Source organism: Trichophyton verrucosum, assembly GCF_000151505.1.
Source record: "Trichophyton verrucosum HKI 0517 chromosome Unknown contig00649_1.f1.exp, whole genome shotgun sequence".
In the NCBI taxonomy this organism is placed as follows: domain Eukaryota; kingdom Fungi; phylum Ascomycota; class Eurotiomycetes; order Onygenales; family Arthrodermataceae; genus Trichophyton; species Trichophyton verrucosum.
This window is the reverse complement of record NW_003315303.1, coordinates 10277-38273: the sequence shown is the minus strand read 5'-3', so window position 1 is coordinate 38273 and position 27997 is coordinate 10277. Positions and strand designations below refer to the sequence as shown.

General features: G+C 47.9%; 8 protein-coding genes across 8 annotated transcripts; 4 read left to right on the top strand and 4 right to left on the bottom strand.

Annotated features, from left to right (window-relative positions):
* Window positions 1-7560: 7560 nt before the first annotated feature.
* TRV_05812 (uncharacterized protein) lies at window positions 7561-9138 on the top strand (the record flags this gene model as incomplete). Its single annotated transcript, XM_003025800.1, has 4 exons — window positions 7561-7996; window positions 8084-8475; window positions 8625-8651; window positions 8821-9138. 4 exons carry the CDS (start codon window positions 7561-7563, stop codon window positions 9136-9138), a joined length of 1173 nt encoding a protein of 390 aa, XP_003025846.1.
* Window positions 9139-9672: 534 nt separating this feature from the next.
* TRV_05811 (uncharacterized protein) lies at window positions 9673-10581 on the bottom strand (the record flags this gene model as incomplete). The annotated part of the gene is made up of 2 exons (XM_003025799.1): window positions 9673-9824; window positions 9924-10581. The coding sequence occupies 2 exons, from the start codon at window positions 10579-10581 to the stop codon at window positions 9673-9675; spliced, it is 810 nt and encodes a 269-aa protein (XP_003025845.1).
* A 616-nt stretch (window positions 10582-11197) lies between these two features.
* Window positions 11198-12326, top strand: TRV_05810 (DUF207 domain protein; the record flags this gene model as incomplete). The annotated part of the gene is made up of 2 exons (XM_003025798.1): window positions 11198-11719; window positions 11823-12326. The coding sequence occupies 2 exons, from the start codon at window positions 11198-11200 to the stop codon at window positions 12324-12326; spliced, it is 1026 nt and encodes a 341-aa protein (XP_003025844.1).
* Window positions 12327-12894: 568 nt separating this feature from the next.
* On the bottom strand, window positions 12895-15712 carry TRV_05809 (uncharacterized protein; the record flags this gene model as incomplete). The annotated part of the gene is made up of 4 exons (XM_003025797.1): window positions 12895-13125; window positions 13184-13486; window positions 13663-14076; window positions 14267-15712. 4 exons carry the CDS (start codon window positions 15710-15712, stop codon window positions 12895-12897), a joined length of 2394 nt encoding a protein of 797 aa, XP_003025843.1.
* A 1421-nt stretch (window positions 15713-17133) lies between these two features.
* TRV_05808 (uncharacterized protein) lies at window positions 17134-17795 on the bottom strand (the record flags this gene model as incomplete). The annotated part of the gene is made up of 3 exons (XM_003025796.1): window positions 17134-17349; window positions 17410-17736; window positions 17793-17795. 3 exons carry the CDS (start codon window positions 17793-17795, stop codon window positions 17134-17136), a joined length of 546 nt encoding a protein of 181 aa, XP_003025842.1.
* A 464-nt stretch (window positions 17796-18259) lies between these two features.
* TRV_05807 (uncharacterized protein) lies at window positions 18260-20050 on the top strand (the record flags this gene model as incomplete). Its single annotated transcript, XM_003025795.1, has 2 exons — window positions 18260-19916; window positions 19977-20050. The coding sequence occupies 2 exons, from the start codon at window positions 18260-18262 to the stop codon at window positions 20048-20050; spliced, it is 1731 nt and encodes a 576-aa protein (XP_003025841.1).
* A 684-nt stretch (window positions 20051-20734) lies between these two features.
* TRV_05806 (thioesterase family protein) lies at window positions 20735-21419 on the top strand (the record flags this gene model as incomplete). Its single annotated transcript, XM_003020090.1, has 2 exons — window positions 20735-20930; window positions 21064-21419. The coding sequence occupies 2 exons, from the start codon at window positions 20735-20737 to the stop codon at window positions 21417-21419; spliced, it is 552 nt and encodes a 183-aa protein (XP_003020136.1).
* Window positions 21420-21952: 533 nt separating this feature from the next.
* Window positions 21953-26487, bottom strand: TRV_05805 (uncharacterized protein; the record flags this gene model as incomplete). The annotated part of the gene is made up of 3 exons (XM_003020089.1): window positions 21953-23672; window positions 23770-26295; window positions 26348-26487. 3 exons carry the CDS (start codon window positions 26485-26487, stop codon window positions 21953-21955), a joined length of 4386 nt encoding a protein of 1461 aa, XP_003020135.1.
* Between the last annotated feature and the right edge of the window lie 1510 nt (window positions 26488-27997).

The following is a 27997-nucleotide window of genomic DNA, read 5'->3' as shown; positions in this document are numbered from 1 at the left end:
TTTTTTCAAGCAGGATCGGGCCGCACCTGCATGTACTATGATAAAATCTCGCCGTATTCTTCGTACTCCCTCCAAACTCTCTGGTTCATCAGTAAGGCCCATGGTAATCTGGCATGAAGCGACCACTCTTAGCAGAAAATCTCTATTTTCAGTCAGAGGAGGGCCCTTAATACGGGACTTTACTCCGTATTAATATCGTCTAACACACCGCGGTAGTCTCGCCTTCTCCCTCCCCTTTTCCTTTTTTTCCTTGCTTTTTTCCCTTTTGCTTCCTCTTGCTGTGTAGTGATGTATTCCTTTTTTTTTCCCCTTTCCGGCACCTTGCTTTGTTTTTCAAGCTTGACCAGCGGGAGGTGTCGAAAGAGGCAAGTCGCAAAGCAGTGCGTTCGGGTAATCTGGATACCATCCAAAAGAAAGGGCCAGCTAGCAAGCAAGCTGAACCTCTTGGTGCCATTTGCCGCGTCCATGTCTCCTCAACTTTGGTTCCTGGTTACGGTGGAGGAGAGGTTCCTTTGGGCGTGGCGGACGGATGGTATGGGCGGCCGGATGGGCGCGGAAGGAGGTCACTTTTTTCGCCTCAGCGAGCTCTTGAGGCAGCAGCTTTGTCCATATCCTGCCTCTGTCCATCGCATCTCGTCGTCTGCTTCTCAGCTGCAACCGTACGGAGTACGGAGTAACTCTGCTCTGATTGCGTCAGTGAAAAATAAAAAGAGGGCCGCCCATCGTGACCGCTGGGCCTGCCAGAAGATTCGCCGCCAGCCCGCTCCCAAGGATCCGGGTCCCTCCAGCGGCCCAATGACAGGGCAAAAGCGACTAGTTCCACGCTCCCTCCGTGGACGTTGTGGGCTGTGGGCTCTGTGGGCTTTGCTTTTGCTTAGCTCTCTGCTCTGCCTATCTCTCTCGCTCGCTCGCTCTCTGCGCCTCCCTCGCTGTCTCGTTTCTTTTCTTTTGTGGATTTGCGAGCGATCGAGCGAAAGGGAAGGGCGGAAGAGCCGAATAACCCAAATTTACTGGGCAGAAAACGTGTAAATTACGGAGTTACCGAGACCAGGAAGCTGGGAAGTCACGTGGGTTCCACTGTTACATACCGCTTTACAGTACGAGACAGGAGTACCGGTTTCCTTACTTACATACACACACACATATACACACATACTTACACACATACATACGGAGTATGTTACATAAATAACGTAAATACGTATATACGCCGCAGCAAACAGCAGCAGTGAGCGATACATGAGAAGACGCCGACGACATCAGCGATTCCAGAGGCCGGTCGGCTATTCTGACGGACGGGGCAAGGTAGGTCTCCAGCATGCGGCGACCAGGCTGACGATGAGAGATGACGAAGATGGGATGGCTGAAGATACGAGCGGCGAGGGAAGACAGCGGGTGGGGGAAGGATATCCCCAGCTCACAGCGTGTCCGTCCAGGATGAGACAAGAGTCCAAGGAGACCAAACTCCCAGAAGACTCCATATACCTAAAACATGAGCCGGCGGGTGTTACTTCCCCCTCCAGCCCTTTTCAGCAAGCCATCTGCCGCCGGAATTATCGCCGACTCGCCTCGGCCAACGCCGTCTGCTGGCTGTCGTCAGACTGGTAGAAAATAGGCCGGACGGTCTTCGTACGCAGTCCAGGCGACGGTCGGGTAGCGCGCTAGTCAAGGGCAAGGATAGGAAGGGCGGTGCACCCTATCCGGGCAGAAGACGGGCCTGCAAGCTGCAGCGGGAAAGAAAGGTCATAACTAATAATAAATGATTAGTGATTCAGCCAACATCTGGAGACGGGGGCGCGGCCAACAAGATCACCCCCCAACACCAACGCCGACGAACAACGGACAGTCCACAGAGAGAAGACTTTAGCTTGCGCTTCCCGTGCCGTGCTCCCAAAAGAATGACATGCAGGAGAGCCCGCAGAACGGAGGGAGAGAAGACAGACGAGAGATGTGGGCATTAGTATGGGTAAGCGGCTCTCTATCTCGACGCCTGGCTTAACCTAGCTTAACCATCCCGTCAATCCCAAGATGCCGCGGGACCAGGCTAGGCTATATTCAGTATGGAAAGCCGTTGAAGAAGAAAAAGAAATAAAGAAATAAAAAAATACAAGCACAACAAGCCTTGAGATGGGGGATTAGCCAAACTAACCATCGAGGTTAGGTATTTTATTTATCATTATTCAAATCAACCATCAAGTCATGGAGGGAGACAAGAGACAGACGGAAGAGAACTCAACCCGGATCAGCTTCCCCTAGGTTCTTCCCCAGCCCGGCCCTGGCTGCCTTCTGCTCCTCTGACCTCTAAACCCCCTGGTCTCTGTGGTTAACTGGATGGAGTATATGTATGGATGATTGTTTTTATGCATCCATCCATCTCTCTATCTAGACAACGAACTATACAAGAGTATCGACATCCAACCCATCCCTGGTCCCGTTGCACATCATCATGCCGTCTGGATCCAAATTTAGTAAGTTTGTTTCTTTTTTTCTCCCCTCCTTCTTCGGAGCTTCCTATGTTTATCCTTCACCTGTGTGATGTTTTTCTGCATCACCCACATATGCAGCCAGTCTGGTGACCGTATAGTTTGCCTGGTTCCCCTGGCCTTGGAGTCCTTGACCCTGTCTTCCTCTGGCTGCTTTTGCTGTCTTCTTTGCCTTGTTTTGCAGGCTTCTCCGTCCTCTGTTCCCTACCAGATAGTCCTGCTATCTCCCCAGTTCTCTGGACATTTATCCTCTTTCTCGTCACTCACCATCTCGTGCTACCAGGGGAACGTTCAAAAGCGGTAGGTAAGGCTTTTGGCCTGACTTTCACCCCTCTGTCTCCAGGCTCTATCTAGTCGTGAACATCCAGCACCTTCGAATACTGTGTTGATCCGACCTGATCAGTGTTGAACCTGGTCCGCGGTTGTGTTCGATATGACCAACACAAACAAGGAAAAAACGAAAAAAAAAAAAAAAAAACTTTTTTTTAAACATTCTTAGCGGTGCGCAGCTGTTGGTAACGGTAACGGTTGCGGTCGCGGTAGCGGTAGCGGCCCGCTCCCGCATCCTCCTCGCATAAAGCGAAACTTGAACAGCAAAAAACGATCAAAGCAACAAGGAACCAAGGGACAGACGAATTCAGTTACTCCGTACGGAGTACACTCGATGAGATTGAGGAACCAAGGCCAAGGATAATATGTTACAAAAAAAAAAATAAATAAAATAAAAACGAAACAAGACAGCCACACCTGTTGCCTCCAGCGTACTGAGCAGCCCACCTGCCTGATTGCTTGGTCGGACGTGATCTTTTCAAACCAACAAAAGAAAGCCAAAGGAATAAGAAAAAACGAGGGACATAAAACGGCTAGGGAGGAGCGGGTAAAACAGACCTGGGGAGGCAGAGGAATGGAAGGGGAAAAAAAAAAAAGAAAGACGGGCGAAAAAGAAAACGGACAGCGCTAGATGCAGATTATTTGCTGAAGGATCACCCGTGTCTACCAATTTCATTGGCCTAAGATGCGAAAATTCAGGAGGGAGAAAGAGTGAGTTGAAGATGCTGGCACAGACCAAAAGACAGGGCTGCGGCTTGTACAGAGTACGAACCAGTCGGACGAGCGAAAAAGGAGAGATAGCTATATCGGTCAATCAGCTATAACCTGCCCACCAGGCAGGATCAAACCTATCTTTCCGTCGCCCAGATCAATTTCCAGTGTTCTGCATTGCATTGCATGACATGGCACATTGCAGATTGATCATGTGTCTTTTGAGTGTGTGCTGCCTGCTCAACCATTGGTTCCTTACCCCCAGGAGGTCCTTGTTGCTTTCTTCTTCTCCCTCTCCTTCCTCTGCCCTTTTAGCTTAACCTGGAGACGGCATCGGGCCGGGCAGGCAGGCGCGCTACGCTTCCTTGCAGGTTATGTCTTCTTACGTGGAGGGGGCGGGAAGGAAGAAAAGACAGGGCAGGGCATTCAGCTATGCTTACCATCCAGCAGGCAGCCTTCCAAGAATGCTTGTCCGTCTGGATGACCATGGATGCGCGAGGATGGTCAGTAACGGTGACGACCAGAGCGACCGCCTACCCTTCTCGACTCAATTACTCCGTTAGTCAACATGAGAGCACAGGCAAAGAACATGCCGGGAGACAGGAAAAGTGCACTGCATATGCATGTTAGCACGCTGCATGAGAAGGGAAAAAAAAAAAAAAAAAAGGGCCGGCTCAAGTAGTTAGCGAAGACGGAGCGGTGTGAGAGGACAGGAAGGAAGCAGCAGGATAGTCTCGTATCTGTCGTCCCACTGCATGCGCCAGCATAACCATCCCAGATGTGCCCTATCTGTTATGGATATCCATCTGTATCTATGTAAGTGCCGATGTTCGTATGTAATGTGTGTCTATGCATGTGTTATTTTAAGATATTTACCTTCCCCGTCAGCCCGCACTCTAGATATTATGGCAGTTGACTCTCTACGTAGGGCGGGAATAAAATGGTACGGTACCATGAGCAGTTATCATACGATAACAAGAACGGGACGGGCTTGAACCCAATGTTCGTCCATGAGCAGAAAGACACGAGAGAGCAGAGGCAGAGAAGCAGGAGTCATGGCTGAGTTCCAGCCGAGCCAGTACCGAAAATCCATAGCGCGCGACGGCCCAGTCCTGCTTCTGCACCTGAGCCTGAACCAGAGCCTGAACGAGAGCCTGAACCTGAGCCCGATGTCGACATCGATGCTGCATAATGAAGGTAGCCAAGTACTCGCAAGCCATGGCTCAGGGGGCTTCCCGTGGATGGTTGTACGGGAGAGGCCGATGGTATTTGTATTACCGTACCCTGCGTATTATATTACGTACCATAATTAACATACTTACTTACATACCCGGTTACATACATATTACATAAGCTAACCCAGAGTTGATTTTCTTGTTCTCGCCGTACAGAACGACGACGGACATCGAATTATCCACTCAACGAACATTCCTATTATTGATGGACGATTGATCTGGGATGGCACCCAATAGTGCGAGCCACGAGAGAAGCAGAAGACGGCGGGAAGCAAAGAAAAGAGACGGCGAGGGAGAATGGGGGACGGAGAAAAAGAAAAGAAAGGACCATGGCCAAACAACTAGTCGCAGGCTTGTTACACCAGACGTTTGCCCTTCCCTCTCGTCTGTCTCTGTGGCCGCCCAACCCCCTTGCCTCTTGCTCGTCCTGAATGGCTTCTCTCGTCTTTAACTCGTCCATCCGGGCCCCTTAGCGTCTTCTTTTTGCTTTCGGTGCTTGCAGGCCCATCCCTGTCTTCCCGCTAGGCCCGCATACGTCTCTGGTCATGTGGTTTGGCTGTGGCCAATCACCGCAAAGCGGCGACGGAGAAGGATGGGAGGGCCAGAAGTTGGGCGGTTTGGCAGCATGAGCGGCCTCATATATCAGGTCGCGGCATAGATTTAAAGTGGTGAGGGTGATGGTTGAATGAATGGTGATGGTGCAGGGATGGCTGGGGAGTGCTGGATTCTCTCACTGACTGCTGGAATAGGACAGACAACTTCGAGGCTGCGGGAGTTGCTTGATAGCCGTCAGCACACCCTCCTGTTGCACAGCAAAGCAAACACCCCATCATCGCTGGCCCGGTCCTTGTTGTTGCTGCACCAACTTACATACAACTCATTGACCGAGCAATGCAGTAGCGGGAGGGCCGCGGAGCATCCCGTGGAAAAGTAATGGCCGACGGATGGGATTGGCGGGCCAGCCTTTCATATCTATCCTACATTACTCATGCAGCAAAAATAGTCATCCACCATCTGGACTGCGGACGTCGTATCTCTCTTCCCGCCTTCTACTCCGCACATGCACAGTGAACAGTCAGCTTCAAGCAGGAGACAACTACAGTGTGCATGGTATATCAGAACCTCAGGGATATCACCACGTCTCTTACTTCACAGCAACCTACCTGTTCGTTCCAAAGGTTTAACTGCAAGAACGGAGCGGCATACATAACTACATGTACATACCCGGTAGAAGCCAGGTTTATATGCCTGTTGTACGGATCTTCGACGCAACAAGTTGTTTTCAAACGCCTACTGACACCTAATCGCCTTCTTTTTCCTTTTCTCCTTTGCATAAAAGTATGCTCGAGATGCAGGACTGCGTTGTTCGTGTCCCTCGAAGACAGACGGACGCACACACATTCATACGCTTACCCCCGAGTGGTCCTTTTTTTCGGTTTTCCTTTTCGCCCCCAAGCCTTGGGTTGATACGGAGTACGTACCCAACTCCTGCTTGTCCTGCTTGCTTCAACTGCTTGAGATAGTCATGAGCTTTCTCGTTCTCTCACTCTCCCCGCACAGAAACAAGACAGTGGTCGTGGTCTATAGTTCAGAGTTCTATAGTCCGTCTGCCTAGCAAGGCCAGGAAGCCATGGTTCTTCACCATGTTTGACGGTGACTCTCTTTTGATTCAATCTAATCCAGTGCACCTTCCCCCGCAGTCCCCATCCCATAAACATCTACATACCTTAACTCCTTGTTTCCATGGAATGCAAGTACCAATCGGGTAACCGTGCATGCATATACTATGCCTATATATAAACCAGAGACAAAATAGACAACCAATGTATATTTCATCGACAAGCCTGATTGATCTCTTTCCTTGATTTGAAAAATGACCAGGCTCGAGCGTGCATAACATACATGCACAGGATCGTCTTCCTCCCCCTTCATCCATCGTCTTCATCCTACACATCCCCAGATTCATCCCCGTCTTCATCCTCGGGATCCGGCATGACAATGCTGTTCAGGTATGTGACCTGTCGGAATGAAACATGTCAGTAACATAAAATCACGGATAAACCTTATTTTTTATCCCTGGACAGCGTGATAGATATATGGAAAATATCTATTTTGCATTGGCCAAGCAGAGGCACGAAACGACCAGGACAGCCTGCTCCCCCAGCGAATCTTTATTGAACACATTGAGACGCATGGCCGTGTTCAACAAGATGGTCCTTTGCCCCATCATATTCTTTCCCTTTTGCCTACTATCCCATGTTGCTATTGCTCTGCTGATATGCTGAGCTAACAGACAGCCTGGTCGCTAAGCGAGATTGACTTCCGTACTCTTCGCTAGGACACGGTAAATCCTTTTCCTCTCTCATGGTTTTGTGGCTGGCAGGGATTGAATAGCAAGGGGGTGGAGAACATAGACCAAAATCCAAAGGAAAGACAGAGGCCAGAGAGATTGACTAGGAGACGGAGTGAGGAGGAACCAGGAGGACGAGGGCAGAGCATGAAAGGGTAGGGATTGAAGGAGAGGGATGGAGGGGGACAAGAGGGTTCGATGCCCGACTCACTCCACTGCTCGTTTTACGTGAGTTGGGTGCCTCTGCCCGAATTCAGCACATTGTGCATGCATATCATACCTGCATGCGACAGTTAAGGCGCGAATGAGAGGTTACAGTGTGTGTGGATCATGTGGGACAGATGAAGGCTTTGGGACCCTGGAAATATAGACGAGGGAAGCCGTGGGAAAGCCGCCGTTGAGTCGTTTATGAGTCTGGCGTCAGTTCGGAGTGAGGGATGGTAGGGATGGGATGGCCTGGGAAAGGGAATGGGGGATGGAGAAGGGATGGGGCTCTGGCTCCGGCCCCGGCTCTGAATATGAATCTGGCTTGAATCTGACTATTGCTTTGACTTTGGCTTTGGCTTTGACTCTGGAGTTGGCATTATTGGCTCTGCGGGATGGGAGAGGCCGTCCGAGAAGGAGGGAGGGAGGGAAGGAGGGAGGGAGGGAGGGAGGGAGGGAGGGGTGCAAAACGGACAGGATGTGCAAGGAGACAACTCTGCTGCACATGCTGCCGGAAAGACTGATTTCTACTTACAAATTGAACCATGATCCCAACGATATGAGCCACTCGGCCCATGGCTTCTGGTCCACGGAGATCCTGGTCAGCAAGTTTCTTGCTCAACGTGAAGCTTCGAAGGCGGAGAAGCTCAATATTCTCATTGTCCGCGTCGTAGCCCTATCAGGTAATAGAGTTAGCCATCATGTAACTAAGTATATATCAACGGTAAAAAATTGGAGTGGGAGGGGTGTGGTATGGAAGCCGTTGTAAGAAAAGGAGAAAGAAAAGGGAGGGTTCAATTTAGTTAGGCCCTCTTTGAAACCTGGATCGAACACTATCTCTGACCCAAAGTCCCAGAAAGCGGAACCCAAGTGGCTGCAAAAGCGAGAGAGAAGGTTCGAAATGGGGGAGCGGCTTCCATCCACCGTGGCAACTGAGAATGGGAGAAAAGCGCAGTCAGTGCAAATCAAGGGCCTCGCCTGGTCCGCCCGTAACGGCCTTCAAAGCCCAAAACCCTGGTGGCATCCCCGCCAGGAAGATGAGCTGGAAGGCTTGAAAACACCCGTCAGGCCTGAGCGAATTGATATAGGCCTTTCGCTGGAGTGGATTTGCCATCCTTGCTGGACGATGGGCTGGCTGAGTGACTTCCATCTCGATGAGGAAGTAAGCATAATCGAGTTGGAGTCGCATCGCCGACTTGTCCCGGAACTCAGCGGAAGGTAACAGCTCTAGGTTGGTCTGGTAGCAAAACAACTTACTATGAGCTGGAGTTGGCCTCGTCAGGGTTGAGTCTACGGGGAGCTAGGCCATAGACGAGGGTTGGAAAGGTACGTCCAGTGGTTTGTGCTCGTTTGGTGGCCAAGTTGACTGACTCGAGCGGTGGTTGCAGATAGGTTGGCAGGCATCTACCTCCCTTACTCACTCCCTCACGCATACCTCGATGAGACCTTCGACTGATATCTCCGAGCATATAAAACTATGAGACTTCTCTCCTTGTTCTTGAGATAGGCAAATGAAAGGGCCTTTGGAAAGACAACACTTTGGAGTGGCAGCGGTGATTCATATAGGTTGCAGGTGACTGAGCCCAGGACGAAAGATGTTGCTCAGCAGACGAGAGCAACATTTACCTACCTTTGGTCTAGTTTTGAGTGCACTCTCTTTATTTTGATTGACAAAGGCCTTAATAACTTTCTTTTCATCATTAGGAACACCCCCGAGGATCTCGCCCCTGACGTCTGGATGCATCAAGATATCCTTGAGCCGTTGCGAATTCTGATCAATATTCTGGCGAATAAGAGCGAGTTTGCTAGCTTCTGGCATCCATAAACCGGACCCTGTGATTGTACATTCGATTAGCCTCTGTACCATCCGTCTATCGTTATCCTATGCTCACGCGTTTTCTGAGCAATTATCGCTGGGATATGAACTGGTCACAGGGATGGGAACAGATAATGCCGGTGGCCGAGCCAGGTATTCAATGTGAATTAGGCTGTGGTGAATTCTGGGTAACTCAGAGATTCACTCACCTATGAAACACTTGCCAGGTTCTAGGTGGAGGTAGTATGCTGCGTATGGGCCTTTCCGTCCAGTACGGGACCTGCAAGGGTTGTTCATAAGGGAGGTAATATAATATATGGCAGGATAATAGTGAACTTACCATGCCGCTGAGAAATGTGGCTTCGGTATAGTTAGCAAACCGCGTAATCAAATATAGGGAGAATGATAATCTTTCGACCAAAGCTCTCCTACTTCCGACTTAAAGCATGGAACTCTTACCTTGTAGGGTGTTTGGTCATGGCTAAACCTAACGTCTCTATATATCCTAAAGACCTAGGCAGATGTACTGTGATCAGCATATATTCAGGAGCATATTGGTTCTTTATGGTATATGCTTACCAAGTCTTTTGCTGGCAACTCAGGGATTGTCTCGTCTTTCTCAGCTAGCTTCTCATTCAGTGCTTCAACGAATGAATCCCAGTCCTTCTTGGATTTTCTATAATCAACATCATGATCTTTACAATCCATGCATCAGCATATACATAGAAATACAATTAGTCTATGTAAGCATTCAATCCCGTATTGTATGCCTCCAATGATGATCATGGACTCACTTTTCAACCACTCACGGTCATTGTTTTCCTTAAGATCTGCAAGGAAGAGGACGGTATTTGGATGTATGGTGCCATCCTCATAGGGTATCCCTCCATCGTCTCTGGGAGTCGGAAGTTTGATAAACACTTCTTTTCCTGGTTCCAGGCCAGTCCTGACACCTTCTCTCCAGAGCTCGTTTCCCTTGCTATTTTTTCGGGATTCAGCAACGGGATCCTTCACACCACTTTTTCTTTTCTTCACCTGCACTGCTGCTGGTTTCTTTTTGTTTCCTCTTTTCTTCTTATCAAAAGTCTCGTCCTCGTCTTCGTTATCTTCCGCAGACTCCTCAGCGCCTACACATGTAGAAGTTTCTCCACCCGGGAAATATGAATCCTCTGTCTCGTTGTCCTTTTCCAGCAAGGCTCGATCCGAGCACTCTGATGCCAATGGAGTCAAGTCACTGTCACTTAAATCGGGCTCCGAGGCGTTTTGTTCAAAGTATTTGCTCCTTATTGCGGTAGATGAGGTACGCTTGGAGCTTCTAGGCTTAGACGGAAGCTCTTTGGAGGTAGTTCTGCGTCGTTTTGTACCTGTATTCTGTCTGGAGGTCGACGTATCAGGCTGCCGTTTGGCTTGCTGCCCTGTAGGCGCTGAATTTCGAAGTGAACGGCGAGGCATGGCTGGTGAGCGGGTAGTGGTAGTTGGTTGTTGATGAAGTGGTTATCGTCCTGGCATGACACCCGGCCTTTGGAGGCTCAACGATGAGAAATCCTCATGTAATTAATTGTAGACGTCAATGACGCTCAATGGCATAGCTTCTATGCTCACTTTGCGGGCTATCGAGGCCTGTACCTGGAGTCGTTGCTAGTTAGTTAACTAAAGTTTAGTCGCGCCTCGACGGGCTAGAAAGATAACTTAACTAAGTTACCGAGGTCGTGAACCCGAACGGAGCATTTCTCTTCCACAGCCATCCCCAAGCGGTCAATAATATATCGTCTCCCTCTAACCATTAACGGAGGAGGATTTGGCGCATATTAAAGCTCGCGCATACACGTTATTATTCTTGCTGAAGCTTGCCCTAGTTAACTATAGGGCTGAGAAAAATTCTTCACGGCGGAATCGTGCCCTTTAGTTAAGCGCTACCTAGTTAGTTAGCTAACCGGAGGCAAGGGGAGCATCCAGAAGCTGCATGCTAGACGGGTGATATTAGGGAAAAGACAAACAAGCGGGCCGTTGAAAAGGATAAAAAGACTATCTCTGTCTGGCTCACATTTAAAGAGAAAGCTGTACGGGGATGGCCTCCATACCTTCTAGTTTCACCTCTAAAAAGGAGAAGATACTAAGGGACCTGTCTGTCCCTGAAGAAGACTATACAGATTTATCCCCCAAGGGCTCGGTGGATGTTGCAATTATACCTCTTATACGGGACATCAACCGGCTGCCGGGCCTTGTGACGACGAGCAGCTGCGCTGGGCGCATCAGTGTGTTCGTCGAACGAGGAAAGGGAGGCAAGGTCCAGGCTGATATCACTGCCCCCGGCACTGAGAGGGCCCTTGACGGCCGTGAAAACACCTCTTCAGAAGATAAACCCGGTCATGATAAGCATATAAGGACAGAATATGTGAATAAATTCGTTCCTAAGGGGGGAAAAGGCAGCGGAACATGGCAATTTGTCTCCCATGACCCCCTGATATTCGATGAAGAGAAAACGGACAAGAGTCTGCATGAACTATTTGGACTGAAGCCATCGAGGACCGCAATAAACCCAAGTGGAAACGGCGAAATACAACTGGTCAAATTCAAATTCGAGCCTATGGTATGCATCTGATATTCCACCGAGTTATTATTTGATTACGTGTTTCGTTTCTCTCCATAAATATCAAATTTCCGTCTTTTCAACATACTGACTTTGGGTGCAGATTCTCCATATAATGGCTGCATCTCTGAGCCATGCCCAGCCTGTCCTTGCTGCTGCCAGTAATGCAGGCTTCAGAGAAAGTGGACTCCAGGGCCTTCGATGCCTCGAGGACCCGGAAGCATGTCCTATTGTCGCTGTACGATCTTCCGGCCTAGGACTTGAGTCAATCATAGGCTATATTGAAAACGATGGTTCACCTGAAGCCATAGCCCGTAGTTTCGTAACCGAAGAGTATTTGCAGTTGCTTGTTCAAATTTCGAATGAACGGTTTGCAGTTAACACAGAGCGCATGGAAAGATTTAGGGTGAAACTCTTGCATGTAGGTGGAGGGCAAGCGCTTGGTAACCCTAACCTGCAATGGGAGGACCCAATAGCTAGGAGAGCAAGAAAGAGAGCGGAAGGGCTGGAAAGGGGCAAAGCTGCGAAAGAAGCACGAAAGCCAGAAAATTTGGCTTCAGTGACAGATGATGATATGATATTTGGAGTTAATACTCTAGACATATAAGACATATAATCAATAGCCAACCCCTTCTCTCTCTCTCTCTCTCTTTTACCACATCAGTCATTCTGATGTTGGCAGAAAAATGATGCTTATAATCGATGTGCACCTCTTGCAAAGTAATATTTGGATGGAAAATTAGTATCAAGGATGTCTTGCATATAATAAAGACGAAGAGGTCTTACCCCCAGTCTTAGTAGATGAGGTGCTAGGAACAATCAACTGGGGTACAAAAATCCAACATCGATTCGCCTGGACCGGCTACTCTAACAGATAAAAATACATAATTACAATAATGCCAGCCGCTAGCCATTCCTTGCCGGATTGACTGCCGGCTAGCCAACTGGGAGCAACGCAAGAGACAAAGGAAAGGTGTACAATAATGCCAGCAAGTCGGAGTCATCCCAGACGGGATTTTCTGACTGCTAGCCAACTGGCAGCAATGCAATTCTTGAACAAATGAAATATACAATAATGCCAGCAAGTCAGCGCGTCCCAAAGGGATTTAACTGCTTACTAGCCAACTGATAGCAACGCATAGACAAAGGAAAAACAAAGGAAAAAACAAAGGAAATCAAGCGGCGGTGTTGACAGCCGCAAGCCCCTCTGAGACCAGGGCCTTCATCACCCCGATCTCAGTGTTTATGGCGGCTTGCAGGCTCCGCCGCGCTCCCTCGCCCCGCCACTCCAACATGAGTGGCCCGAAGGGCGAGTTGCCATGTTGAATGGCGTCCCACGAGTTGTTGAGCTCCCCAAGGTTGGGGACTCGGCGTAGGACTGCTGCCCGGATTAACCGGGCATACTCCTAAGGACAAAAAGTCAGCATTTATTATTGAGTAGTTTCGAGAAGAAGTCATAGTTACCTCCACACTCTCCTCTCGCGCATTAGCCCTGCGCGTAAGGGCATCAAAGGGCCAGAACACCACTGTTCTGGGGACGGGCCCCAGTGCTTGTCCGGCTGCCACCCGGAGAAGATATTTCTGACGTTCATTGAACGTCGAACATCGGAGTCCTGCGTTAAGGAGATCCCTTAACAGACGCTCATCTAGTTGGATGACTCGTCTAGCATTAACCTGCTGGAGCAATGCTTGCAGTTGGCGTCTGGTAGCATCAAACAAAACATTGCGGTGCTCAACAGTGTAGAGCGACTTTGAATCCCAGGGGAACTAGGCAAAAAGGAGCTGGTTAGCGCAAGGCTTTAACGAAATGAAGTAAAGTACATACTTTGTCAAGGGTGCTGATCACAAACTCATAGGGACGCTGCGGGCACTTCTCGGCGAACGGAGCCTACAGCGGTGATTAGCAGAAGCCCACACACAGCAGTACTCCTGTAAAGACTTACTCTCTTCGGTGCTTCAGCAAAATGAACCATGCAAAACAGCTCTTCATTGGTCAAAAAACCTTGGAAACCAGTGGAGTACCTATCTGTGTTTGGCTGGATTTCTGGGATTCCATTCTTCCAAAGGACACACTTTGCACGGGGGAATATCTCACGAAGCAATGCGTCTTGAGAAGACATTTCAACATGAACATGCCGGTCACCAAGACGTGGAGAGTGAGCAGGCAAGTTACGATTAACCCATGAGAGAGCCTCCTCTGCATCAGTTTGTGTAAGTAATTCGACATAGCAGTCCATAGTCTTAGCAGTGGATCGTTCCATGATAACATGGATCGAAGTGCCTCTGCTTTCTGGAAGTAACTTGGCTCGACGACCAAGAAAATGCGTAACTTCGCGGGCCAAAAGGTTGTAGGGAATCTTTAGATGAATTAGCTCGGATCAATAGAATGTCTATTGAATATGAGAAACTTAAAAAAAAAAAAAAAAAGTTGGTGGTCAAACCAAATGTGTTGATAATAGGGGTATCAATCAAAAATGGAGATGTAGCAAAGCAAATTAGGTGTAATGATATTCAATGAATTACGGCAGAAACGCGAGTAAGACTTACGTTGCTGATCTTTAATACAGCACCAGCTGGGACTGGTTGAGGACCTGTGCCAGTCTCAAACGGATCTTCAATTGGAGAAGGCCGAGCAGCCTGAGGTAAGGCTGTAGGGGTATTGTTGTTCATGTTATGAAAGCCATGGGCGTTTGAGAGTCCATTTCCTGGGAATGAACTATGGTATGGCCCTGGAACTGGGGCTTGTGGGTATTGAGGATTATGATAGTGAGCAACAGCAACATTGTTATTGTTCCTCGGATTGTGGCCGTTTGTGGTCATATTATTGTAGATACCATATGCGTGACCCGGATTGTTCATAACAACCTGGGAGTGGGATGGTCTCTGCTGCTGAGCAGCCTGATGAACGAGCCAATGAGCAGAATGTTGGCCATGCTGCTGGGCTGTATGCTGAGCTGAACGATGAACAGGGTAATGAACATGTTGTGGAACATGTTGCTGAGCTGATTGCTGAGCAGAATGTTGAAACGGCTGCTGAGATGATTGATTCTGACTTGGAGGTCTCACTGGATATGAAGAAACGATGAGTGGGCCTTTGTACTCGCTTTTCTTTGGCTTAACAGGGGAAGAAACAGGCGCGATAGGCATGGGAGGTGCTTTAGAAACAGGGGCTGGCACAGAAGAGGAACAGGCAGAAGTAAAAGGCCCAGGAGCAGAAGCAATAGGTACTTGGGGGTGGAAAGCATAGGCAATTCTCCATGTAGGCCGAAGATAACGACGGAATTTCAGGGGCGGAACAGGACGGATGGATCTTTGAAAGTTACCTTGCTGAGGATACTGGACATTACCTGGAGCCGTACTAGGCATTGCTGCCATAGCCGGAGGCATCCCACGAGACACACTGTTGCTGTTGGCGTTGCCATTGGGGTATTGCCCCTGAAACTGGCTTCCAGGATACATTTGGGGCAGAAAGGATGGAGGATTTGGTAGAACAGATAGCTGAGGATAAGGAGATTCTGCTGCAGCAGCGTATTGACGGCCACAAACTGATGCTGGTGAAGGGGGTGGAGCAACTGGAAGACTGCAAGTTGATAAGGGGCTGGAAGAAGAGAGACGAGAAGGGGGTTGGAATTTTTGTTTTTGTGTGGAGTGAGGTGTAGGACCGAAAAAACAGGCGAGAGAAGTGCGCGCCAAAGAAAAATTTTCAACGGGAGTTGGCGAGCTCTCGCTTCCAGAGACTTGTGCGTCGACTGTGGGATCTGCTGGTGCGTCCTCGGGCTCGACAACTTCGGCAATGGTGACACTTTGCTCCGACATCTGCTGGGCATCCTGGTGCGAGGCCACCGACGCGGTCGTTGCAACAACGCTACTAGCCTCTGCAGGCTGATATTCATCCTTGCCGTTTGCGGTGGTATCAACATTCTCTTGGACTGAATTATCAGACGAACCTGTTGAAAGCTGAGAGCCATACTCCTTGACCACGCAGGAAGCCATTTTTGGCAATCAACATATACCCTGACGATATTGTCTTGACTTGATACAGAAGCTCAACTTCGAAAAGCCCTTGTTGGTGACGGGGCAAAGATATCTCAAAGAGACTGAACAGAAGGATTGGGGTAAAATGCAGCAACTAAGGCAGGCAGAGAAGGAAGCAACAGGCTTGTCAATTGACTTCGAAGATCCTAGGTGGCAGCCTTGACAACAAACTTGATACCACTTTCTGATCTGATAAAGGACAGGAGGTACTTAGAGGCAAGGTGGTGAAGGCAAAAGGAGATGAACAGAAAGAAAAGAAAAATGTCAACAAACAAGAGAAGAAGGGGCTTTTATACCTGTTATTGTGGGATGCTTAGTCGCCGCAGCGTCGACAGTGCAACATAGGGCTATGCAAGATATAAGGAGGACGCTGTCAAAGCTAAGGAGCATGAAAGTCTATGACAGGCTGTGCTCTAGGCGCAAGCAAAGACATGATATAGGATTTAAGTACCTATAGATGGGAGGATTAGTGGGTTTATAGGTATCCAAGTGGCACATAAGAAATAGGGAATGTCATATAATCCGCAGAGTGGAAGATTATATAAAGCTGGGGATAGTGAGTACTGTCTGTCACTCGCATGTTATACTCCATAGAATAAAGAGTCAGGCCTGAATAGATTTTGGGAGGTCAGAAGAATAGCATCCCATGCTATCTAACTGGGGATGCTGAGATTCCTGCCTTGTATTCTAAACGTTTTACTATATATTAATGGAGTCAGGAAGCCACTCCCAGGGAAGGGGGTATGATGTGGAATTCCCATATAGACTGAACTACTCGGTATAAGAACGAAGAGTTTTATACTCTTACATTCACATTATGGTCAGTGAGTCCAGAGATAAGGGTATAGAAGAGGGGGCTGGTATATTATGTGGAATTTGAGAGGTGTGGTCAAAATTTACTGATTAGGTAATTTGAGCCGCATAGGATAAAAAAGCCGCCAGACATGAAAGAGGGTGTATATAAAAAATGGCAACAGGTATCAAAATTGATTTACGCAGTAAAAGACAAGTCCGGTAGGGTTGATATAATTTGAAGATATATAGGTGAGGGCTGTAGGGCCACAGTTGTCCGTAGTTGGCATGGATATTTGTTAGACCTTTCAGTTCAACTTTACGTCATTTACAAACTTATTTACAACACCTTATAATTGAGTCATAAACAAGTTTCCATCAGACAGGTCAGAGCACACGGAACATAATGACAGAGGGGTGTCTCTGCGGTAGTTCGAGCGTTTGACTTAAAAGCTGACGATAAATAGGGAAATTCCACTAGTCGAACTGTTGAGATAAAGATTAGTTAAATGGAATTTGGATGAATAGTAACCGGTGGAAGCATACGGGTGTTAAAAAGGATTCTGCAACAAATCGCGCGCGAGCGTTTAACTAAAGGAATTTATGTTAGAAGCTTGGCCTGTATGTGAACCGGAATAGTAAAAAGGTAGAAGGATTCCAATCGGCAATAGACTCACGAATAGTCTCATCTCAGATATTTCCTTGTCAACCTCCTCCATGAATTCGATGATAAAGTCAACCAGCTTGTGTTTTAACATAGCTTCCGTGTGGAAGTTTGTGATCAAAAACGAGATATCGTAACCCTACCCAGGTTAGTAATTGGTGGTTGGATTTAATAGTACTAAGCCAATATATTAAGATACCTTAACAGGCTTCCGTCGGAGGATAAAAAATGCCTCTGCTCGCTGAGTTAAGAACCTGGTGAGTTTATGTACGAGGATATGCTCGATTTCATCTGCCTGCTTGATTCGGATGCTAACTCTAACGCTGTTTACGCTAGGTTCTATAAGAACTTTCTCTTTCTCATTGCGCGCAACCGTCAGCGGATTAAGAAGAAGTTCTGGAGAAGTAGCTGCTTCTATTTCCGGGACGTTATGTCGTTCTGAGGTCTGGGAGGCAAAGTTCGAGACCGCAAGGGCAGCAGTCAGAGACGAGCGAACGCATTGGAGGTATGGCCGTAAGGATTGCGACTAAGTGATGTTAGCCATATTCGAGGTGTATAAAATGAATTTGGGGTCCTGTATACCATGCTGATGGTTGTTGACTGGATAGAAATCTGTATGCGAAGCTAAAGGATCTTCTGACTGGGATTTCCAGCGCTGTAAAACGTAATCACAATTCAGTCCGACCTTGAGGAGCACCACTCTTGCTTGGTGTTTAGTCCGTCCAGGCTTGTCCTATCTTTGTCTGTCGATGTGTACGGAGTATCTCTCCTACTTGAGGTCGGTTTTGATGGCCCGGGTTGACGTTGCTGCGGGTTGGTGGGTGTTTGCACTGTTTGCACCACCCTTCGCCCCACATAACTAGAAATAACATCCTCCAGTTCAACGACATAAAAGAGAGGGACAGGGTACACCGCGCCAGGAGAAAGGCAGCTCCAGAGTCTCACATCTACTCGACTTGATTCGCGAGCTCCCCTTTTTCAGTGTATTTATCTGCGGGAAGAATGGATCCTATTTCTGGTAGGCTGTGACGTCTTTGATTACTGATGTGATGGAGTCAAGCATTGCCAGGATCCTGCTAACGATCGTCTTAGTTGTCGTCAAACATCAGGGTAAACGCTACGAAGTAGAGCTTGACCCGAGCTCGAATGGCGAGACATTCAAGTTCCAGCTGTACTCTCTAACGGGCGTTGAACCCGAACGACAGAAAATATTAGTCAAAGGAGGCCAGCTTAAAGATGACACCCTCCTATCTTCGCTCAATGCCAAAGCGGGCCAGACATTCATGATGATGGGCACCCCAGCCAACGGAGAGTCCAACCTAGCATTGAGGAAACCGAAGGAGGCAATTAAATTTTTGGAGGACATGACTGAAGCTGAGGTTGCAAAGGCTGACGGCGCTACACCGGCTGGTCTTTCAAATTTGGGAAATACATGTTACCTGAACTCCACACTGCAGACCCTGCGCCTCATCCCCGAACTTCAGGAAGAGCTGCAGAGATACAAAAGTACCGCACAAAGTAACTCGAACCAGTTTAACTCAGGCTGGCCTGATCTCACGGCCTCCCTTCGAGATTTGTACAAACTGATGTCACAAACCCAGCGGGGATTTCCTCCAATAAGGTTCCTAGATTCCCTCCGTACTGTTTTCCCGCAATTTGCACAACAAAGCAGGGATGGGCATGGCTATGCACAGCAAGATGCAGAGGAAGCTTGGTCCCAGATTATTTCACAACTTCGCCAAAATCTCATGATAAAGGATGCCTCCGATGGCAAAGACTCGAAGGCCGTTTCCTTTGTTGACAAGTATATGTCAGGGACAATCAACTCTGTTTTAGAGTGCGATGAGCAGGCTGCCAAAGAAGGTGGAGAGATGGCAGTAGAAAGCTCTGACGTTTTCTTCAAGCTAAATTGCCATATCGACAAAGAAATCAATCATCTTCACGATGGAATCATGGCTAGTCTAGAAGAGAAAATCGAGAAGCACTCACCTACCCTGGACCGAGATGCTATCTACACCAAAAAAACTCGAATCTCACGCCTCCCGAAATACCTCACCGTCCACTTTGTTCGTTTCTTCTGGAAACGGGAATCGCAAAAAAAGGCCAAAATTATGCGAAAAGTCACGTTCCCGCAGGAAATCGACGTAGTCGATTTTTGCACTGACGAGTTGAAGAAGCAACTCATTCCAGTCAGGGATAAAGTCCGCGAGATCCGAAAAGACGAACAGGACATGGAACGTGCGCGAAAACGCCAAAAGATTGCTCATAAACGTGAACAAGAAGAGAAACAAGAAGATCGTGCATCTGAGCCCCTGCAAAAGAAGAAAATGGCCGAGTCAGCAACCGATAAAAACAAAGACAAGGCCGAAGATAAGGATGCTGCACCAGAAGTGTTCAAGTCAGATGCCGAATACGAAGCTGAAAAGGCAGCCGCCCTTTTACAGGCTAAGAAAGAGCTCTTTTCTCTTATCAATGAAGACCTTGCTAAGGATGAAAGTACAAATAAGTGTGGACTTTACGAACTACGGGGTGTCATTACCCATCAGGGGGCTAGCGCCGACAGTGGCCACTACACTGCCTATGTAAAGAAGCAGGGCAAGGTAGTGGATGGCAAAAGACGTGAAGAAGATGGAAATTGGTGGTGGTTCAACGATGAAAAGGTTTCCGAAGTACCTGCAGAGAAAATTGAAACACTATCCGGAGGTGGTATGTAGCATCCCTTGTTTTCAACGCATTGGAATAAGTTTCATGACTAACACTGTTTAGGTGAATCACACTCTGCCCTGATCCTTCTTTACAAGGCCATCGACTTGCCCCCTGCTGATGTGCTTAACGAGTAAGGGGTTTCTGCTCCGAGGAACCTTTTAGGTAGTAGGCCCTGAAATTTATTTTCCATCTTTATTGCTTTCTACTAGCCAGAGACCAAGGTCTCGTTTAGATTGTCCGTGGTAAAGCTGGCATAAGATCGTTTAGCAATAAGGAATATCTCTCATGACCCCGCAATGGAGTTGTCTATGATCTTATGTAGATATCGCTTCAGTAACTCTTTAGTCCCAAGGGTTACAATACTCGCGGTTGTTCTGTTGATGCCTCCACAGCTGTCTAGACTATAGGCGTTGTATGGACTAACTATTAGTTAAGCGCACTAGGGTGAGTTAACTAGCGCGGTTAATTTTACTAGTTTACTTTTAATTAAGTTAGCTGGTAGACTAGCGCCGCAAGCGACGCCCTTCAACTTCAAGAACTGGACGCTGCCAGCAGCTATGTTAAAGAGAGTCCCGGGCGAGGTTGTCTCGCACTGTTACTCCTCAATGTGTTGCAGGCTAATACAGCATGGACTACAATCCAGAGTCCGCGCATACTCGCTTCGCCTAAACCCTGTCTTGCCGCTTAGACAATTATCCAACTACCAATCTCGCTGCCTAACAACGGTTACCGTTCCTCCTCCCGGCCCGAATAAATCGCCTCGCCGACTCCGTATTTTACTTTCCATACTCCTGTTTGGCTACCTAGGTAGGAGGTATATGTCAAGTGAGATAAATCTATTTGCTGGCCCAATAATAGAACCCGACAGCCCAGAAGATATAGAGATAACCACATCCTTGAATTCCCGTTTTGACCAGCTCGAGATTGTGAAGAAACTACGAGAAGATCCAGATTATACGGAATGGGAGCCATATGGGAACTTTACTGAAGAAGAGAAGAAGGCAAGGCTTACTAGTGGGTGTCTTCGGGGGTCCAGAGGGCTGTCGTGTCAGGTGTGTTCAACAATATAGGATCGGGATATAATATGCTGTCAACTAACGGCAACTAACTATATATGTTCGATAGCATGTGTTCTACAATTCTAAAGAAAACACCCTCAAATCTGTCTTATACCTTGGCAACGGGCTTGATGGATGGCCTACTGTTGTGCATGGTGGTGCAATCGCTACAATTCTTGACGAAAATATGGGCCGTTTAGCCATCGAGAATCTACCCGAGCGCACAGGGGTTACTGCCAATCTCAACATATCCTATAAAGCCCGCCTCGGGCGAGACCAATACATAATTGTCGAGGCAAAATATGATCGCCTCTTGAGTTCTGAAAGAAAGGCAGTTATTGAAGCCGTCATTAAGGATGGTAAAGGGAAAGTCTACTCGGAGGCCAAAGCATTATTTGTGTATCCTAAAAAACTGAAGTTGAGGACACTGGGAGAGAAATTTTAGAGTAAACTGGTTCTCCACACTCGCTCATCTCAAACTAGTCTATGCCCCAATATCAACAGATATATATTCCAGTAATGCACAAAGAGTGTCACAATTCCCAATCATGAAATCTAAACTCAGCATTTGAAAGTGATTAACAGAATTATTAAGTATCAGATATCGACTTATAAATCTGGAGCTGGCACAAGAGCGATTAAAGCTAATGAGTGGAATCTTTAACAGCCGATCAAGTACGGCATCCGCCGTCCTTTATACCGTTATTAAATTTAAGGCTGTATGTCTACCACCAGCTGTTTGCTATAGAGTATAAATTAGCTTCGGCAGGTACCATTTTTCATTACCCAGATGACCAATATACACGGGCGGTCATCTTGAGGTGACTACGAAATGTAATATAGGGTACCATGGACATAAAACGAACAACTGATACATTACTAGTAGCAAGACATTATAAGTACATAGTAGGTGGGTATACAGTATAAATAGAACACTTGAGGATCAAAGTGGTGTAATGACGTTGAATTCGAACGATTTCACACGGTATCCATCCTTTCAAGTGAGCTCTTGCCGATCCAGCCGGCAACGCGGCTAATTGAACCCGAATTAGCAGCTGGCTTTCGAGGATTTACTCCCGGGAGCTGCTCATCGAGGCTAGCTCGGCTGCGAACCCCCGAAGAGGTCCCAGTCTGGTTTTTATCGGATTGGTCCGCGTCGTTTGTTGCCGTTGTTTGGTTTAAACTATTCCTCCACTTTTTGGCATTTTTGCGGTTACCACTTGCTCCTGGGTATAAAGGTTTGCTCTTTGACTTGGAAGGACTCAGAGCAGCTTCTGGCAATGGCGGAGCTGGTGGAGGAGGTGCAGCGGATATTGCAGGTGAAGCAGGCGTGGGGGGTATAGGCATATCTATCACCAAGTGTTCTGAACAGTTACACCCACATCCGGTGGGGCATAGTATAGAAACGCTCTTCTCCATGGAACCTTCCGCCGTAATATTCGGCGCAAACCATTGAGAATGGCATTTGAAGCAACACATATGGCCACAGGCGAAGCAAGGGTTAAACATGCCTTGAATCACCTCAGTACATATTGCACACGACATGTTTTGCGAACCCGGCAATGACAAATTGCAGTTAAGGCATTGTATATTCACAAGTGCGTTACGTCTGCTATTCCTCCCGATAGCTTCACCCAGTGGATTTTGCGTTGGAGAAGAAACTTGTAAGGCGGATCCGCATGTTGCACAATGATGTTGCAGGTTGAGTCCTTCGGCCAGAACTTCTGTTGAAGGGTGGTGGTTAACTGCCAGGCTATGGCGCCTATTGACGTGCTTGGTCCGTGGATATTTGTTGTTCGACTTATATAAAAGAGAGCGTTCTGTCTCGTTGTCGACAATGGAAGCCATTTTCAGAACCTCAGTTCCTTGTATAGGCATGTTCCATATAAATAGAAGATGAGCATAGTTCTCTCTGTAGGCTTGATAAAGTGACTGGAGTCGAGGATCAAGCAAAGGGACCTCGGCCCTGCAATCGTTGTCAAATGCAGCTTGGTGTTTCTTGACAACCTTTATGCCTCTCCTGAACTTATTCGCGCTTGGTGAAACTGGTTTATCGCTCTCTTCTGAATCTGAGAATCTTAGGGGTGTGCCAATTGCGGAGGGAGTAAGATAACTAGGTAATGCGGACGCTGCCTTGTTACGGAGACCACCAACAGAGCTCCAGATGCTAGGTCCATGGGTAGTGAGACTGCCTATTGGACTAGGTTGCTTCTTAATGAGACCAGTTGGAGGTGAAGATGACGCAGATGGTCCGAAGGTTAGAGATCGTGAGAGTGAGGAGGCCAAGGTATTGCCAAAATTGGTATTTATCCGCATATTAGAAGGCGGGTCAGGAGACCCAGACAGAGACGTATTATAACGGGATTTACGTTCCATACTGGACCTTGCCCCGCGAACTCCGGTGGGAGGCGTGGTTCCTGTTGAATACAGCGGTGGGGTGTTCCCGTGCCACTGATCAGCAGACGAGCACCCAGAGCTGTGGGATGCCGATATATTAGGTAGGTCTTTGCTTGCCAGCGGTGTGGTATTATGTTTCCCCCTGAATTGCTGGTCAGAAAAGCTTTTATCATCCAAGAATTCTGAGACTCGGGGCTTGGACGGATCATCTGGAAGAAGTCGCTTCATGTCAGTCTCGTACAAGACGCACGAAAGCATCCCGAGCATCTGTACGTCTCCAAGCTGTTCGAAATGTCCAAACCTATATAAAATTAGCGTGATGTGGCTCTACAAAAAAAGAAGAAGTAAAGAAGAATGCAGTTAAGCAATTAAGGATAAGACGTTGCAGGATGGCTCACAAAGCAGGGATAAACCACCGGGCTCCGAGAGGATGGCTCCCCCATGTTTTTTGTCTCTCGCTGTTCAAGCAGACACCGCTGTCTTTTCGTCGCAGGCTGCCCACAGGATTGTTAAGTATGTGCCGTAAACGATCCTTTACACCTTTAGTATCGGTTGTCTGCTTATTATCCAAGAGTAAATTCAGAAGTCCCCAGACGTAGGATAGATCTGAAAGCCCTGCATTCGCTGCGACTACCATATTATGTGAGCAAATCTCCGCACGGTTCCCAAATATTTTGTACTGCTGAGCAAGTTCTCGTTTTGCAGGTAATATGTCATTAAAGTGGTATATGTGGACATAATTCTGACAAGAGTCCGACGATGATCTGGCAGTGCTAGGTCCAGCAACAGACCTCTGTGAATTCCCTGCAATTGAGCGTGCTAGGTGAAATCCAATGTTACCGTGTCTCCAGGCGTGATTCCCTTGGAACTGTTGAGGGAGTGAGCCTAATAGATCGGAGGAGCCAGATGAGCTAGACGAATCGTATGAAGAGTCATCAGAAAACTCCGAACCACCGTCTTCAGTGACAATACCACCACTGACAGCCGATTCGGCTGTTGCCCTTGGCACCGGAGAGCCTGTTTGAAGGCGTCCAAATCCTTCAAATACCTTGTCATTGCGGGATGATCCGGCCATGGCCCTCAAGCTTATAGAGTCTAGGAAAGAGGGAGGTTTTTCTTCCTTCTTTGGGAAGAAACAGACAAGCTGGCCATCGTTGGCCCATAAAGCACCGCATGCTCGGGCAACTGGAACCATGACATTGGCATTGATAGGGCGAAGAAGCTCAGAAGAGCTTAGAGCAAGATCAGAGTCCTGAAATTGGCCAACGTCCTCGTCCTCATCACTTGACTCATTACCAGCAAGTATATCAGCAGACTTAAGATGTTCGCTTGGCTGATTCTTTGCCAGAGCTACACTTTCCTCAACGGTATGTTCCCCAAGTAAGTATCGAATCACTCCTTCAAGGCAGCCTCGTTGTCTTGAAAGATATGTCTCTGCAATTGTCTGCATTCCAGTAGTAACAGTTTTGACCAGTTGGCTTGTTACCGCAGTTGTTCTTTGGACGTTGAAAATAGGTGCTTCCATTCGAGGGTATTCTGTGGGAAACTTGATATCAATTTTGAGGAAAACATTCGAGTTCTCCGATCCCCAGGGCCCGTGCATGGAAATGGTCGCTTTCCGCTGCCCAACATTGACAGATTCAAACGCTACACGGGTGAATTTTTCACCAACATGGATTATTTCATCACCCAGAGTTTCCACTTCCCATCCAGAGATTTTCACTCCTCGCATCCAGGAAATTGGGTTCATATCAGCTCTAAGGGTTGTGCGCCCACGAACACTGCTTGATTGTCCAATGGGTCGAACTTGACCCCATCCACGCGAGTATGGCATGCTCACCCCACTCATCCCTTTGAGAGTATTGTTGGCGGCAAGATATTCTGATCGTTCACCATAATCCTCACCCACTTCACCATGCTCGTAGGAGTGTTCATCATGAAAAGTTTTGTAGGCTGCCCCTTTTCGAGTAAGGTTAAGTAGGGGGTTGAATGGTTTGCCCTTTTCGTAGCCTACACCTTTTAGGATCTCTGGGTCTACACGATGAAGGCGTAACTCCTTGTCTGTTCCCCATGAGACAAGCTGAAATTCTCGCTGATCCATGCCATCTACGATGCCTCCCCTTTGCCTCCAAAGAAACTCCTTGACCTGGCCTTTGTGCCCGGGGAAGCTGTGGACCAATGGCAGATCATCATGTTCACTCCTGTTAGTCTCGGCTGAAACACAGCTATATAGATGAAGATCACTGTTTCCACGTTGTGGCATCGCCAGAACACCCCATCCAAACGGGGTATGCCGTGTCCGCCATACAGGAAATGGTGTATGGGTAACGTTCTCTGGCCTGTTTCCTTCTTTTGAATAGTTCCAGAACTTGATTGTTTTGTCTAGTGCACAGGTGACAATAGCCTCGGGGCGAGTCCTGTTCCAATCAATGCCGTAAATTTTCGTCCCATGTGCCTCAAAGGTGCGTAGGGGATATGCGCCTTTTCTATCGTCCCATATGTGAAGCGATTTATCGTGGGAGCTAGCAATAACATGAGGATCCTGTCGGTTCCATTTGACTTGAGTTGCCCCGGTAAACCAATCCGAAAAAGAAACAACAGGCCTGGCGGGTGTTCTCAAGTCCCAGCAATGGACAAAACTATCGACAGCGCAAGTAGCTAGTAAATCAGGATGGTGGGCTGAAAAATTTATATCCGTTATTGCTCTCGAGTGTGCGTGTAGAACATGTTCTATAGAATTCTGTGAAGTTCGCATAGCCAAATTCCAGACCAAGGCTTTTTGGTTTGACGTGCTTGCCACCCAAGAATCCCGAGCGGAAAAGGGAGACCACTGGACATCGGCAACCTCCCATGCTGTTCGGTGAGGAAGATAACGGGGCGGGGAATACGGATTATCGAGATCTATAACATGTAGGCCTTCCTTTCTAGCATTCCGTCAGCGATAAGTGAAGGGTCAAATTTCAAGAATTATCTTACGATGCAAGCACAACATCTCTCCCGCAAGGCGATATTGACATTGATCCAACTGCTTGATCAATGTGGAATGAACTGTCCTCCCCGAACTTGGGGCTATCGTATGCCGAAGCAAGCGGTCCTGACTCGATTTGGCCCGCCATTTTTCGAGTTCAGAGAAGGGCTCCGTGTGATCGCAAGGTTGAGGAGACGATATCCAGTGCAATTATGGTTCTCATACACCGAATGTTAACCAACTATATAGGAGATGTCCTAATCCACGCGTTCACAATAGCTTGCACTACCGCGGTCTGCGCGTCCAGAGATTTCGTTTGCATTCTGGGGATATCTCGGTCGGGATCCTCTCCCGTCGAACGTCTCTGAGAATTGCAAGAAATGGCCTAAAATACCCAAAGTAGAGCTGTCAAGGGCCTGGGAATGTGTCCCTTTCTATGCTGTCATATACGGCTTGGAGAGTCAAACTGAAGTTGTGGTTAGTTAGTTACATAAGCAACGCCTTACTGGGTTGGATTTAGCTCGTGGCACGTGCTTCTCCTGCAATGAGAGGTCTTGGCACCTGCGGGGAGCAACGTCTGCCAAAAGAAAAGGTGGGATAAAGCTGGCAAACAGTTAGATGAATCCCAGCAGTGAAAGACTGAGAGACCCATTTACTTGTCAAGCAGTCAAGCAGGGCCAACCAAGGGATAAAATAATTACTCCGACGTCTCGTTGATACCGAAAACCATTTCCCACGCCCTGGGCTCTGCAGCGTGGCCGAGCGAAGATTGACAGGGAAGCAGCCCCGAAAATACCACAAATTATCAACAGCCATCCACGCGATATACCGTACAGGAGTAACAGGCATAGGCGCCATTAATTCAAACGCTCGTCACACTACCGCCTCACGATAATATTCTTCCAGAGCCCAGTAGTACCAGTTGCAAACAGACCATGGCGGGGCTACCAAAGCGGATAGTAAAGGAGACGGAGCGGTTGATGGCAGAGCCGTAAGTATGACAAGAAAATAATCAATGAAATAGTTAATAATACTTTATATATTTACTAACAATCGTGTTGACTTGTGCAGTGTTCCCGGGATTAATGCAGTTCCTCACGAAGATAACCTTCGGTATTTCGACGTCCGAATCCACGGTCCAGCACAGTCTCCCTACGAAGGTCAGCATAACATCACCAGAATTCCTGTCATCGTGTTAGTTGAACCAGAGAGCTGATTGTCACAACACAGGGGGGATCTTCAAACTCGAGCTATTTTTGCCAGAAGATTACCCAATGACACCTCCAAAGATCCGTTTCCTCACCAAGATTTACCATCCAAATATTGATAGATTAGGAAGAATCTGCCTTGATGTGTTAAAAAGTGAGATGACGCCCACCATGATGCGGTTCTCATAGCGAATGGCAGATCCTAACATGGTATAACATTCTAGATAATTGGTCTCCGGCGTTGCAAATCCGGACAATTTTGCTATCCATCCAAGCATTGCTTGGCGCGCCGAACCCAGATGATCCTCTGGCCAACGATGTTGCACAGCGATGGAAGGAAGATGAACCCGCGGCCATTCAGACAGCAAGGGAGTGGACAAGAACACATGCCATGGTTTAAATTACTCGTTTGCAAACACGTTAGATCGTCCAGCGTCAGCTAGCAATTAT